The sequence below is a fragment of the Pristis pectinata genome, chromosome 21 (genome assembly GCF_009764475.1).
Source record: "Pristis pectinata isolate sPriPec2 chromosome 21, sPriPec2.1.pri, whole genome shotgun sequence".
Lineage (NCBI taxonomy): Eukaryota > Metazoa > Chordata > Chondrichthyes > Rhinopristiformes > Pristidae > Pristis > Pristis pectinata.
In genome coordinates this window covers 15,415,314-15,431,226 of record NC_067425.1, presented here as the reverse complement: position 1 = coordinate 15,431,226, position 15,913 = coordinate 15,415,314, and the positions used below count along the sequence as shown (strand labels likewise).

The 15,913-nt window shown below is 42.0% G+C and overlaps 1 protein-coding gene across 2 annotated transcripts in view; it reads left to right on the top strand.

Annotated features, from left to right (window-relative positions):
* The window catches only part of pipox (pipecolic acid oxidase), a 56,818-nt gene that overhangs the window by 36,747 nt on the left and 4,158 nt on the right, over positions 1-15,913 (top strand). For both annotated transcript variants that reach the window (XM_052035560.1, XM_052035559.1), the window contains exons 6-7: positions 349-504; positions 6,785-6,860. In XM_052035560.1, the coding sequence (XP_051891520.1) occupies positions 349-504; positions 6,785-6,860 (232 nt within the window). The remainder of the gene's footprint in view (positions 1-348; positions 505-6,784; positions 6,861-15,913) is intronic.

Below are 15,913 nucleotides of genomic sequence, written 5' to 3'. Positions count from 1 at the left end.
TATCATTTCTGACACTAAACAGGGTTGCACAGAGAACGAGAATGCCATCATTTCATTCCTGGGCCCGATGTACGAATGCAGCAATCATTCATGGGATAAAGGTTGCTGCCATCTGTTAGCTTGAAGAGGCCAGAGGGAATTCAGTTGGTATAGCTATTAGCACTACCTTATTTACAGTACATGTGACATACAGCAAAGATTAGTCCAAAAAGCAGCATCATTGTGGTTTGGTTTGAAAGAGAAAATGAAGACTCTGTGGAATATATATATATTCCAAAATAAACATTCCTATCAAAAGTTAACAAAATATTACATCTGACCTTGAATGCAAAATTTCTCCTTTTTTAGGTGTGCTACCATAATGGAAATGACTCTGATCCAGATGAACGTGATATCGCTTTTCGACTGCCTTCTCAGGATGTAAACCTTTTGAGTGACTTTTTGTCCAAAGAGTTTCCTGGTTTGGATCCCAAGCCTGCTGTTATTGAATACTGCATGTACACAGTAAAGTATCAGTTTCTTTAACTATAAGTTGCCAGAATTACTTCTAAAAACCCGAGTAGACATCTTTGCCTCTTTTAGATTTTGAGGATCTACATATCTTTGAATTGCAAAAGAAAGAATAATCCCCTATAAATATTAATGCCTTTTCAAAATTACTCTCTAAAACCAGTTTCCGGTGTTTTGGACTAGTTTGAAGACTTGATCAAAGGGCTTTAAATTCCATCTCTGACTAAAATGAGCACATGAAATGTTGGGTGTTTGGAATACTGCTGACTTCAAGTTCTGAACTACTTTCTGCCTTATTACTTCTGCAAAAGTAATGCAATCTTTTCTTTTGAAGATGCAGCATTAAAAGTGCAATTAATAATGCAAATATAGTTACTTTCATCTACATTAGTCCACAAAGATGTTGAAAAAAATTCTATTGCTTCTTTCCAGTAGCATAGTGGAGGAATAGCAGTTGTCCATTTTGCCCCTGAGCCTATCCTCCATTCAGCCAGATCATAGGCGACCTTCATATTCCCAACCTGATTAGAATTATAAATCTAAAGTTGAGAGAATTAACAAGTCGCAAAGCATCACCTGCCTTTTGCAGGAGTTCCAAACTTCTATCAATCTGCATGTTTCATGCTCACCCCTGAAAGGCCTGGGTCTAATTTTTAGATCATGGCTCCTCATCCTAGACTTTCCAATCACTAGAGAGTTACTCCCTTCTACATCACCTTTGTCCTTAATGTCATGAAAACATGTGATCAAAGTACCATTTAGCCTTATAAATTGCTGAGAAGAGGGTCTTGGTTTGTGTAATGCCTCCTCATAATTTAACTCTTAGAATCCAGGTATCATTCTGGTAAATCTTCTCTTCCTCAAGGTCAATATATCATCCCTAAGGTGGGTCCCTTTGATTATCAACATACTGGTCTCCCACCCATTTTTCCACCCAAAGCATATAGAAAACCAAGTCTGTAGTGAGTAACTGATTTCTAATGTGTTTCAGATAATTTTCTGTACTTTTACTCACGTATATGGATCCCAATGTCTCTTTTGACCCTTGCTGTTTCCAGCACCTTTCTAGTTTAGAAGGTGCACTTTTCTGTGCTTCTTGGATCAAAAATGGATTGGTTTATACTTGCCCACATTGAAATTCAGTTGCCATAGTTTTGTACATTGAATTAATTTATCAATATCTTCATAATTGAATGCTTTCATCTACAATGCTTATAGTGCCGTCTACCGTTGTGCCATTGGCACCCTTGGCAGCTTTCGGTTAACTGATCCATAACTTCTTGCTTATGTATCTTCCTTAGAAAGTGGATGGTTTTCAAAAATGAAGAAACTATTCCTGAATCAAGCAAACTGGGAAATAATAGCTAGGCTGAACTCTCAACTAATTCCTTTAAGATCCTTCAAGGAAAATATTGGTGCATGGTAATTATTCAGTACATCCATGATTTCCACACTTTTTCACTTGCAGTGCAAGCACTTTTGAAGAGGGCATTGTTGCTTCCGACTACCATAACTTTTTCTAATACAATTATGAAGATGTAGTTATGTTTTTTTCTGACGGCCATTGTATTTGTTTCAACAGATCCCTTTTGCAGCTTTTTTCACTTATTGTTATCTCCAGAATCTGCCCCAGTTTTTGAATTTTTGTAGGCTTTATTTTAGTTTTAATCTGGTTCTTTACCTCTTTCAGCCAGAGGAAGAAATATCACAGTACTTTCTTTTTGAACATCTACTCTTTTTTTACTCATGAGGAGATGTCTTAGTTTATAGTAGACAATCTGCCTCATTCCATTGAAGTCAGTGTCTGGTCCAGAAGATCAGAATACTTGGGATCCAAGGTGAAATAGCGAATTCGATACATAATTGGCTTGATGATAGGAGGCAGAACGTGGTAGTGGAGGGTTGCTTTTCAGAATGGAGACCTGTAACCAGTGGTGTGCCGCAGGGATTGGTGCTGGGTCCTTTATTGCTTGTCACCGATGTATTAATGATTTGGAAGAGACTGTAGGTGGCATGATTAGTAAGTTTGTAGATGACAACAAAGTTGGTGGTATAGTGGACAGTGAACAAGGTTGTCTAAGATTACAGCAGGATCTATATCAACTGAGAAAGTGCACAAGAGAATGGCTGATGGAATTTAATGCAGACACGTGTGAAGTGATGCATGTTGGGAAGTTAAACAAGGTAAGGAAATACATCGTGTTATCGATTAGTGAGACCTTGGGGTACAAGTACATAGTTCTCTGAAAGCCGCTCCTGGAGTATATTATGGAGTTCTGGTTGCCACGCTATAGGAAGGTTGGAAGGATGTGATTAAGCTAGAGAGGGTGCAGGAAAGATTCACAGGGATGTTGCTGGAACTGGAGGGTTTGAGTTGTAAGGAGAGATTGGAGGGACGGGGACTGCTTTCCCTGGAGCAAAGGAGGCTGAGGGGTGACTGGATAGAAATTTATAAAATTATGAGGTACATAGATATCATAGATAGTCACAGGCATTTTCCCAGGGAAGGGGAGTCTAAAACTAGAGGCCATAGGTTTAAGGGGAGGGGGGAAAGATTTAAAAGGGATCTGAGGGGCAAGTTTTTCCACACAGAGGGTGATGGGTTTATGTAACGAGCTGCCAGAGGAAGTGGTAGAGGCAGGTACAATTACAACATTTAAAAATATAGGAGCAGAATTAGGCCATTCGGCCCATTGAGTCTGTTCCACCATTCAATCATGGCTGATTTTTTTTTTCAACCCCATTCTCCCCTCTTCTTCCTATAACTCCCTTACCAATCAAGAACCACTCAATCTCTGCCTTAAATACACCCAAGGACTTGGCCTCCCACAGCCCTCTGTGGTAACTAGTTCCACAGATACATCACCCTCTGGCTGAAGAAATTCCTCCTCATCTCAGTTTTAAAGGGATGTCCCTTTATTCTGGGACATCCGCCCTCTGGTCCCAGACTCTCCTACTAATGGAAACGTCCTCTCCACATCCACTCTATCCAGGCCTTTCAATATCTGATAAGTTTCAGTGAGATCCCCCCCGTCATCCTTCTGAACTTCATCAAGTACAGGCCCAGAGACATCAAACGCTCCTCATATGTTTAAATTTTTCATTCCTGGGATCATTCTTGTTTACCTCCTCTGGACCCTCTCCAGGGCCAGCATATCCTTCTTTAGATATGGGGGCCAAAATTGCTCTCAATACTCCAAATGTGGTCTGACCAATGCCTTATAAATCCTTGCTTTTATATTCTAGTCCTCTCGAAATGAATGCTAATATTGCATTTACCTTCTTAACTACAGACTCAACCTGCAAGTTAACCTTGAGGCAATCGTGAACTAGGGCTCCCAAGTTCCTTTGCACCTCTGGTTTCTGAATTTTCTCCCCATTTAGAAAATAGTCTACCCCTTCATTCTTCATCCCAAAGTGCATAACCCCACACTTCCCTGTACTGTATTCCATCTGCCACTTCTTTGACCATTCTCTCAACCTGTCCAAGTCCTTCTGCAGACTCCCCGGCTCTGCGACACTACCTATCCTTCCACCTATCTTGGTATCGTCTGCAAACCTGGCTACAATGCCATCAGTTCCTTCCTCCAAATCAAAGGAAAAGCTTAGAGTGACACAGGCCAAATTCAGGCAAATGGGATTCTTGGTTGGCATGGACGAGTTGGGCCGAAATGCCTTTTTTCTGTGCTGTATAACTCTATGAACCTATCTAAATCTCAAATCTTTGAAGCTGTTTGTATTTCTCCCTTTCAAACACTGCATAGCAGTCATTATATGATGCACTTCAATTAAAAATAATGTTCAAACACCTTTAAGCTATGAACTAAATATGGCTCCTGACTAATCACTAAATGCGCCTTTGTTCTCAATAATATCTACCTTGTCATACCATCCAAGTTGAACTTGTACCTGTATTTTATTCTGTTTGCTCCTTATGCTTCACACATTTGTCTAAAACATAATTATTTGAGCCACAGACTTGAACTTATTCCCCTGTACTCGTATTATTTACACTATAAATATCTGCTGTTACCAATGGAGCAGTGTTATGTCCATTAGAATCTGATTCCCATAATTACATTTCCAACAGCACTGCTAAAATCTCCCATCCCTTCCTTATTATTCAGCTGAACTGCTAATCTTAATATTTTCTAAGACCGTTTAATAAAACAATTTTAGCATTATTTCTGTTAATTATCCTTGTTGTCTTTTTAAATATAATGAGAAAGAATTGGAAGTAGGCTGAGTAAAAATATAGTGACTTAGTCTTAGCGTTCTAAAGATATTTTGAACTATGTTTCCTGACACTATTGTCATTCATCTGATTTTTAAAAAAATAGCATCATCAACTGTTTTTACTGATGCCATCACCATAGCATAGATAGCAGCACAGTGAAGCTTCCTGGAATTGATTCAATGGCTCCACTCCATTTTTTACAGCATATCAACTGCCACAAGCAAGATATTGTAAAACAATGAAATATTTATTCAATTTGAGCACCAGGGAAAGCTTAGAACCTCTGTGAATAATAATGATTCATGGAGGTACTATTTTCTTCTGAGGAAGAAAGAATTGTAATTATTTTGTGGCTTTCACAACCTCGCTGTGCTTTTTTGCTAATGAAATATTTCTGCAGTGTAGTCACTGTTGAAAACATGGCAGGCAATTTGTGCACAGCAAGGCCCCACAAACAACAATAAGATAATGACCAAGTAATCAGTTTTAGTGGGACTGATTGAAGGAAAACTACCGGCCAGGTCTCCAGGGGTAGGTTACCAGTTCTTCATTGCCATGGGATCTTTTCTGTCCACCTGAGAGTGCAGGCAGAGCCTCAATGTAATGGCTCACTTAAATTTAATCCATATAGACTCACAATGTTTTGTTTCTTGAGGCTATATTTTGAACCAAGTAAAATTTATTTCCAAGACAAACAGCAATGATATATTAGTTTTAAGAAAAACATGCAGGAAGTCATGCTGAGGATCCACTTTTCATCATTAGCACCCTCTCTGATTTCATTGCACTCACTTAATTTGGAAACTCAACTTGCTGACTGTTTCACTTAAGAAACAGTCTTTATAGTTCATATTTCAAAGCTGGCTACTGTTCGCGTTCGCAATGGTTATTGATAACTCGATTTGACGTGCTTTCCATGAATAAATGAATCCCCTCATACCTCAACTCTTTAATATCAAGCATTTTTTTAAAAAGTAGTTTAAAAATTTCAGCTTTATCTGCAAGGTTAAACAAAATGTAAGTGGCATGGGCTGGGGAGAGGGTAAAACTCCAACACCCTGCACCAGGTGGGCAATTAAAATGTTATGGCCCACTTAGCTCTTTGATCCCACTGTCTTCAACTGAGTCCCAACATTAAACCTGCTCTTTTCAGCAGGTAGGCAGAAGGGCCCCGCTTTTATGTGGAGGTGAGGCTCCGATGGTATTAATAAACTGTGATTCCCTGCCAGTTCCAAGCTGCTGGGAATAGGAGCCAGGATCAGGAGTGTCATTGAAATATGCATCTATTACTATATTTTTCGTTCCTTTGTGGGGCAAATAAAAAAAAATCAGGATTTCTCCTCCGGAACCCACAAAGCAACCGAAGGTACCCTCTTTCCCCAATGTCCCACCACCATCTGAACCAGCTACCTTAGGGCTTGGTATGTTCCCTCTGGTCATGGATTACTCTATCATTATAATCCATATTTCTGAGTTGGCCCCTGTTCGCATTCATAAAGTCTAAATATAACATGATTTGTTATGCTTTTCATGAATGAATGAAATCAAAAAGGCCTTAAAATCCACAGGCAATAGAATAATAGCTTTGATATTACAAACTTGATTCTAAACAAAAAAAGTTGTTTTGAAATTTTAGCTTCATCTGCAACCCTAAAAAATGTAAACCTTGGATTTGATAGAACTTGTAATCCGAGGTGGGGAATGGATCCTTAATCCCACAGCCTGGTAGAAATGGGGGAGGTGGCAATTAAATTGCTCTAGGTTGCTTGCTTCTCCTGTTTCCCAGCATCTCACTTCCATGGGCAGCTTGAGTATCCTGCTGGGTTCAGAAAGTTGTCTGACGTCAGCCATTTCATTGAAAGCCAATACCGTAAAGTCTCCCAAGACTCTCACTGGGGAGGACAAGATGTTTTTTGGTTCACCTCGGCCCTCAAGTACACCAATCCTAAAGTTGCTTCCTTTATCATTAATGCAATGGAGAAATTGCATTAAAAGCCATGCTTTTCACAGGGTGAATCCCATCTCTTTATTTAACAGAATACTCCAGACCTGGATTTCATTCTGGATCATCACCCCGATCACAGGAACATCATCATTGGAGCCGGATTCTCAGGTTGGTGCTGTTACAATAGTGATCTCAGTACATCTCTTCCAAGAATTCTTGCTCTTCAGTAACACATTTGACTTGCTAACATGGAAAAGATTAATTCCGTTACTATTTAAATAATCTGTATCTAACAAAGTAGAATGATTTATCTTTTTTAATTTGGAGAAACAAAAACCTTTGGAGAGATTAAAGGTACATTTTTTTAGATTGATGATTTTGCAGGTATTTTTAAAAAAGGAGAGAGTGTTATGTAAAAAGGACATATGAAACATAGCTGGTGAACTGTGGCTGCACACATGAGAAAAAAATGATTTTAAACTTCATAAACATTAAACATACATTTGAAATAACAGCTTTTGGAAAGTCCGTGCAGAGCAGGGTGGTGGGGTTGAAGGAGAGACTGATACAGTTTGCAATTCAGTAAGCATAACTTATTTTCATACTTTCTGGGTAAGTCACAGTGTCCTGTAACAATATGAAACAAAGGGAAACTAACACCTAAAGTAGCTTCAGCAGGTCAGGCAGCGTCTGTGAAGAGTGAAACCATTTTATGTTTCAGGTTGATGACTTCTCATCAGAACTGGGAAAAGTTAGAAAACAGGCATGTTTTAACCTCGCGGAGAATGGGGAGGGGTGGAGAAATGTGCAAGTCTGCGATAGTGTAGGAACCAAGAGAGAATGAACCGTGGAAACTGTGGTGGTACCAGCAGAGAGAAAGGGAATGGTGAAAGCTTGTTAATCGTAGCTCATCTGTCTGGAGGACTTGGAAAGTAAGGAGCTGAATGAGGGTTGAAGAGAGAGGGGAAAAAAAACAGTGAGGTACTGAACACTACTGTTGCTAGAAATCTGAATTGAAAAAGAATGCTGGAAGTGCACAGCAGATCAGCAGCACCTGTGGGGTGAAAAAAACTGAGTTAACCTTGTGTGTTGATGAGCTTTTACTCAGAATTAGCCAGTTCAAATGGCTGCTTATCTGAAATCATTGAACCCTAAGGGCTGTAGTGTGCCTGGTTGAAAGATGAGCTGGTGTTCCTTGAGCTTATGTTGGGCTTTGTTCAAAGAGTATGAAGCCAAAGGAAGAGGTTAGAATGGGATTGAGATAGAGAATTAAAGGGACAAGTAACTGGACGCTTGGGGTTGCTCTTGCAGACTGAACGGAGGTGTTCTTCAAAGTGTTTGCAAATTTGTGTTTGGTTTCCCCAATGTAGAGGAGATCACCTTGGGAGCACTGGATTGGATGGAGTACAAGTTACTTGTTGCTTCGTCTCAAAGGAATGTTTGAGACCCTAAATGGCAAAAATAGAAGAGGTGAAAGTTCAGATATTGCACCCCCCACAATTGCCTGAAAAGATGGTGAGAGAAGGAGGTTGAATGTTAGTGGTGGAGTAGTGAACAAGGGAGTTGGGGAGGTATCAGTCCCTTCAGTTAGAAGGGGGAAAAGAGAGAAGCTGTGACCGGTGGTGACTAAGCACTGAAGTTGATGGTGATTATGGAGGATGATCCATTGAATATGGAGGTTGGTGGGATGGAAGCGTAGGACCATGGGACCCCCTGCTCTGGGTTTGAGGAGCAGGGTTGAGAGCGGAAATGAAGGAAATAGGACAGATGTGATTGGGAGCCGTGATGTGAGGAGCAGCTACTGTTAGGATAATAAAATATATTGATGTGGCAAATTTCATCTTCAGAATAAAAATGTTGTGGTCAGACAAATCAGGAGAATGGAAAGGAAGAGCTGAATGGAAGGAAGTGTAGTCAAGGTAGTTGTGGGAGTCTTGGATGTAATAGATATTGATCACTAACCTAACCCTGTTACTTTAACTCAATTTTTCTGTCTCCACAAAGGCTGGCAGACTTGCTGGATATTTCCAGTATTCTGTTTTTATTTCAAATTTCTAGCATCTGCAGTTTTTTGCTTTTTGCCCAAAGTAAATTTTTGGAACTTGATTGAGACTCTTGTATGAAATTTGCACACTGAAATAAAAAAAAACCTTGAAATCAGATATTCATGGAGTGGACAACTAAGGCAAAATTAGGCCCAACATAAATGCCAATGACATGAGAAAAAGACATTAGTTGTGTTTAAGCTTTCCACAATGATGTAAATGCATTACAGTGACCAGCACTTATTGGAAGCCAGATGTTTATGCTCAAAATATGTTGTTCAGAGTGATTATTTATCAGAAGTAACCAGGATTTAACCAGACTTTGGTTCATTATATCAAACTTTCCTTTAAACACACTAGCTTTAAGTAAGTGACTGTAGCTTTGTAATTTATTGGTTGTTCCTGAAGTTCAGTTCCAATTTGTTACGATGTCAGGGCAAATACAGAACAAGCCCTCAAGCCACAAATCCAATCTGCAGCCAATTTATAATTTAAATAAAGGTAAAACCATCATGAATGTAAATCTACTTTAGATTGAAGATTTCCCTTCCAGGCTATTTCTTTATGCCAGTTAGGGTTCTACCAATTGGGTCCAACACAACCACTGTATATAACAATATATTTTCTTGCTATGCGGACCAGCCAACTCTAATGGATTTATAAATTACATTGCATTTGGAAATAACAAATGATTGTTCAAGAAATTGTGACCATTTCTTTGACAAATTTTATAGGCACTTAAAGAGCAGCTGTAAATTCCATTCCAATGAGACGTTACTGGTATAATTTAGAACAACATGACCTATATGTAGCCACTTCAATCTGTATCACAGCTTTTGTCTTAACAGTTTCAACTGACTTCCAGGCATCGGAGCAGATATGTCTTCCCCTTGATGTGCTAACTTTGTTTCTCTTTATACAGATATTGTCTGACCTGCTGAGTGTTTCTAGTATTTTGTTTTAGATTTCCAGCACCAGCAGTTCTTTTGATTTTCATTAACTACTGGGAAAAAAAATCATTGATCTCAGATTTATTCTCAGTTTTATATTACTGAAATATTTAATACATTGGGAGAGTTCCACAAATCTCACTTGCTGGAGTAACAGATTGGGGACGTAAAGTCTAGCGTTACTCAAAGGATCCCCCCCATTTGAAAAAAATTTGGAGTGGCATAACAATGAAGGGTAGAAATGCTGTAACACATTCTTGGATCTGGAATACCTGGAGTAATCCGGAGCCTAGTTAAGATTTGAAAGGGGATTTATGGGATCTGAGGTGGAAAGCTTGAAAAGTCTTCAGGGATCCAACTGGATTGAAGTGGGGATTGGAAGATTTTGTGGACTAAAATCTGTCAGAATTCAATTTAAAAAGAAGACCACCATATCCAGCGGGCAGCGTCGGAGCGGGCAGCGGAGTGAGAGGGAGCAGAGTGATCAGGCTTAGGCGGTAAAGGGGCGGGGTGGGTGAGTAGCTGGTAAGTAAAGGTAAGGTTTACCTGTTATAAATTTTAAGTAGAATAAAACTAGGTAGGGAAAGAATAGTTCAGATGGAGGACATGGTGATGTGCTGCAGCTGCTTGATGTGGGAGCTAGTGGACCCTGCTGGGGTGCACAGTGACCACTTCTGCAGTAAGTGCTGGAGGCTGGATGAACTTCGGCTCAGAATTGATGAGCTGGATTCGCAGCTTCAAACACTGCGAAGCATCAGCGAGGGAGAGAGTTATGTAGATGCTGTGCATCGGGAGACAGTCACCACCACCCCCCCCCCCCCAAGGTACTTCTAGGGTCCAGGAGGCAAATAGAAGGGTGACTGTCAGGGGAGAGAAACAGAAAGGGAACAGGCAGACAGTGCAGAGGACCCCAGAGGCTGTTCCCCTCAGTAACAGGTTTTCCGCTTTAGATGCTGTTGAGGGGGATGACCTACAGGGATCAAGCGGCAGTAGCCAGTTCTCTGGCACTGGGACTGGTCCTGCTGCTCAGAAGGGAAGGGAGGAGAAGAGGAGGGCAGTAGTGATACAGGACTCGATAGTCAGGGAAACAGATAGGAGGTTCTGTGGCAGTGAGCATGAATCCCGGATGGTAGGTTGCCTCCCAGGTGCCAGGGTCCAGGATGTCTCTGATTGGGTCCACAGCATTCTTGAGCAGGAGGGAGAACAGCCAGAAGTTGTGGTACATGTTGGTACCAACGACATAGGTAGGAAGAGGGATGAGGTCCTGAGGAGTGAGTTTAGGGAGCTAGGCAGAAGTCTGAAGAACAGGACCTCAAGGGTAGCAATCTCAGGATTGCTGCCAGTGCCACGTGATAGTGAAGGTAAGAATAGGAGGAGATGGCAGATGAATGCGTGGCTGACGAGTTGGTGCAGGAAGGAAGGTTTTAGATTTTTGGATCATTGGGATCTCGCCTGGGGAAGGTGGGACCTGTACAGAGTGGACGGGTTACACCTGAACCTGAGGGGCACCAATATCCTTGCAGGTAGGTTTGCTAGTGTGGTTCTGGAGGGTTTAAACTAGTTTGTGAGGGGGATGGGAACCAGAGGGGTAGGTCAGAGGAAGAAGTGCGTGGGGAAAAGTCAGATCTAACATGTAGTGAAGCTTTGAGGAAGGAGAAGCAGAGCATAGGGTATAAAAGTAGAAAGGTGGATAGGCTAAAGTGCATTAACTTAAATGCAAGAAGTATCAGGAATAAGGGTGATGAACTGAGAGCTTGGATAAGTACATGGGGCTATGATACTGTGGCTCTGGCAGAGACTTAGCTGTCACCAGGGCAGGAATGGATATTGAATATTCCTGGATTTCAGTGCTTTAAAAGGGATGGGGGAGGGGGGAGAAGAGGAGGAGGGGTGGCGTTACTGGTCAGGGATACTTTTACTGCTGCAGAAAGGGTGGATAATGTAGAAGGATCCTCTCTAGAGTCAGTATGGGTGGAAGTTAAGAACAAGAAAGGAGCAGTTACTCTATTGGGAGTATTCTATAGGCCTCCAGGTAGCAGCAGGGATACTGAGGAGCAGATTGGGAGGCAGATTTTGGAAAGGTGCAAGAATAATAGGGTTGTTATCATGGGAGACTTCAACTCCCCAAATATTGATTGGCACCTGCTTAGTACCAAAGGTTTAGACAGGGCAGAGTTTGTTAAGTGTGTCCAAGACGGATTCCTGTCACAGTATGTTGACAGGCCGACTAGAGGGAATGCCATATTAGATCTAGTATTAGGTAATGAACTAGGTCAGGTGACAGATCTCTCAGTGGGTCAGCATTTGGGGGACAGTGACCACCGCTCCATAACCTTTAGCATTGTCATGGACAAGGATAGGAGCAGAGAGGACAGGAAGATATTTAATTGGGGAAGGGCAAATTTTGAGGCTATAAGGCTAGAACTTGTGAGGGTAAATTGGGATGACATTTTTGAAGGGAAATGTACTATGGGGATGTGGTCATTGTTCAGGGATCTCTTGCAGGATGTTAGGGATAAATTTGTCCCGCTGAGGCAGAGAAGGAATGGCAGGGTGAAGGAACCATGGGTGACAAGAGAGGTGGAACGACAGAGGAAGAAGGCAGCATAGATAAGGTGTAGGCAGCAAGGATCAGATAGGGTTCATGAGGAATATAGAGTAGTAAGGAAGGAACTTAAGAAGGGGCTGAGGAGAGCAAGAAGGTGACATGAAAAGACTTTGGCGAGTAGGGTTAAGAAAAATCCCAAGGCTTTTTTCACTTATGTGAAGAGCAGAAGGATAACGAGAGTAAAGGTAGGACCGATTAGAGACAAAGGTGGGAAGATGTGCCTGGAAGCTGTGGAAGTGGGTGAGGTTCTCAATGAATACTTCTCTTCAGTATTCACCAAGGAGAGGAGCCTTGATGACACTGAGGACACTGTTGGTAAGGTTAATGTTCTAGAGCATGTAGATATCAAGAGAGAAGATGTGTTGGAGCTGTTAGAAAATATTAGGAAAGATAAGTCCCCGGCGCCTGACGGAATATTCCCCAGGCTGCTTCGCGAGGCGAGGGAGGAGATTTCTGAATTGTTGGCTAGGATCTTTGAATCCTCATTGGCCACAGGAATGGTACCGGAGGATTGGAGGGTGGCTAATGTTGTCCGCTTATTCAAAAAAAGGAAGTAGGGATAGTCCAGGGAAGTACAGACCATTGAGCCTTACGTCTTTGGTGGGCAGGCTGTTGGAAAGGATTCTTAGAGAGAGGATCTATGGGCATTTAGAGAATCATGGACAGATCAGGGACAGCCAGCATGGCTTTTTGAAGGGAAGATCATGTCTCACAAGCCTGATAGGGTTCTTTGAGGAGGTGACCAGGAAGATTGATGAGGGTAGTGTAGTAGATGTGGTCTACATGGATTTTAGTAAGGCGTTTGACAAGGTTCCACATGGTAGGCTTCTTCAGAAGGTCAGAGGGCATCGGATCCAGGGAGGCTTGGCCATGTGGATTCAAAATTAGCTTGCCTGTAGAAGCAGAGGGTTGTGGTGGAGGGAGTGCATTCAGATTGGAGGGCTGTGACTAGTGGTGTCCCACAAGGATCGGTTCTGGGACCTCTACTTTTTGTGATATTTATTAATGACTTGGATGAGGGGGTAGAAGGGTGGGTTAGCAAGTTTGCAGATGACACAAAGGTCGGTGGTGTTGTGGATAGTGTGGAGGGCTGTCGAAGACTGCAGAGGGATATTGATAGGATGCAGAGCTGGGCTGAGAAATGGCAGATGGAGTTCAATCCAGAGAATTGTGAGGTGGTACACTTTGGAAAGACAAACTCCAAGGTGGAGTACAAGGTTAATGGCAGGATTCTGGGCAGTGTGGAGGAGCAGAGGGATCTGGGGGTTCATATCCACAGATCCCTGAAAGTTGCCTCACATGTGGACAGGGTAGTTAAGAAAGCTTATGGGGTGTTAGCTTTCATAAATCGTGGGATTGAATTTAAGAGCCGCGAGGTAATGATGCAGCTCTACAAAACTCTGGTTAGACCACACTTAGAGTACTGTGTCCAGTTCTGGTCGCCTCATTATAGGAAGGATGTGGAGGTGTTGGAAAGGGTGCAGAGGAGATTTACCAGGATGCTGCCTGGTTTGGAGAGTATGGATTATGAGTAGAGAATAAGGGAGCTAGGGCTTTACTCTTTAGAGAGGAAGAAGATGAGGGGAGACGTGATAGAGGTATACAAAATATTAAGAGGAAATAGAGTAGACGGCCAGCACCTCTTCCCCAGGGCACCAATGTTCAATACAAGAGGGCATGGTTTTAAAGTAATGGGTGGGAAGTTCAAGGGACATAACAGAGGGAGGTTTTTCACCCAGAGTGGTTGGTGCATGGAATACGCTGCCTGGGGTAGTGGTGGAGGCAGGTACATTGGTCAAATTCAAAAGATTGTTAGATAAGCATATGGAAGAATTTAAAATAGGAGGATAAGGGAGGAAGGGGTTAGATAGTCTTTGGCGTGGTTTAAGGGTCGGCACAACATGGTGGGCTGAAGGGCCTGTATTGTGCTGTACTGTTCTATGGTTCAAGTCTGCTGGAAGCCAGGGAGGGTAAAGTCTAGAATTTTCAATTGTTACTTGGAAAGAGAAATCAATTCTTAATGAATGAGCGGTCTTTAATGAATGAGCGGTCTTTTTGGGGGACACAAATGGAATGTCCCTGGTAGTAATTGTAACGTTGCTCCACACAAACATTTCTAGAATTAATCATTTGAATGAACTTCAGAACTTGGGTTAGAGTGGGGGATATGGGGTGTGTGGTCAAAGCAGCATAAGTTACTCCTACCTGTGATAAAGAAAACATGTACATTGTGGGAGAAACATAAAGGAACTAATCATGGCAAGATTTTATAATTTGGTAATTCATGCTACAGTCACACTAGGTATTGTATTTCTGAGAACCATCCAAGCACAGGTCCTCTTGTACCTGCTCCCTCTATAACATCATCCTCACTGCCTTCCCCACTGAATAGATCTGGCTGACCCTGTCTTGGAAAGTGATTGAGAACTTGAATTTATTCTCCTTTGGCCTCATTGCCTCAGAGTTGAAATCAGAGTTGAAATAAAATTCTGGAATAAATTCAGCTAAATATCTTGTGGTGAGTTGAAACACTGCAGTTAGAATGCAAATGTTTCCAAATGGCATGGTTTAGATCCACTTCGGAAGAAGGTCTTGTCCCATGTGACTTTAATACCTGTTGATCACAAGATCATGAGACAAGGGAGCAGAAGTAGGCCATTCGGCCCATCGAGTCTGCTCCAAAGAAAAGAAAGGGGAAATGAGAAATTGGGGGGAAAAGTCTGCTCCATGAGCTAAAGGAAAAAAAAACCTGTTCCTTTCTAGCCCCAGTTTCTGGCCTTATCCCCACATCCCTTGATACCTTGACTAATTAGATAACTATCTAGCTCCTCCTTAAATGCCTCCAATGATCGGGCCTCCACTGCTGTACATGGCAAAGAATTCCATAAATTCTCTACCCTCTGGCTAAAGAAATTTCTCCTCAACTCTGTTTTAAACCTGTACCCTCTAATTCTAAGATGATGCCCTCTGGTCCTGGACTCACCCACCAAGAGAAACAGCTTGGCCACATCTACTCTGTCCAGTCCTTTCAACATTCTAAACGTTTCTATGAGGTCCCCTCTCATTCTTCCGTACGCCAGTGAATACAGTCCAAGAGCCGACAAACGCTCATCGTATTTAAGCCCTTTCATTACGGGAATCATCCTCGTAAATCTCCTCTGAACCCCCTCCAACATCAGCACATCCTTCCTAAGATATGGGGCCCAAAACTGCACACAGTATTCCAAATTAGGCCTCACTAGTGCCCCGTAGAGCCTCATCAACACCTCCCTACTTTTATACACTATACCTCTCGAAATGAATGCCAACATAGCATTCGCTCTCCTGATTGCCGATCCAACCTGGTGGTTAACCTTTAGGGTATCCTGCACGAGTACCCCCAAGTCCCTTTGTACTTCTGTACTTTGAATTTTCTCCCCTTCTAGATAATTGCCCATTTATTTCTGTTTCCAAAGTGTACAACTGCACATTTCTCAACATTGAATCTCATCTGCCATTTCCTTGCCCATTCTCCTAAACTATCTAGGTCTCTCTGCAACCTTCCTGTCTCCTCAATGCTCCCTACTACTCCAGCTATCTTAGTGTCATCTGCAAACTTAGCCACAAAACCATTTATTC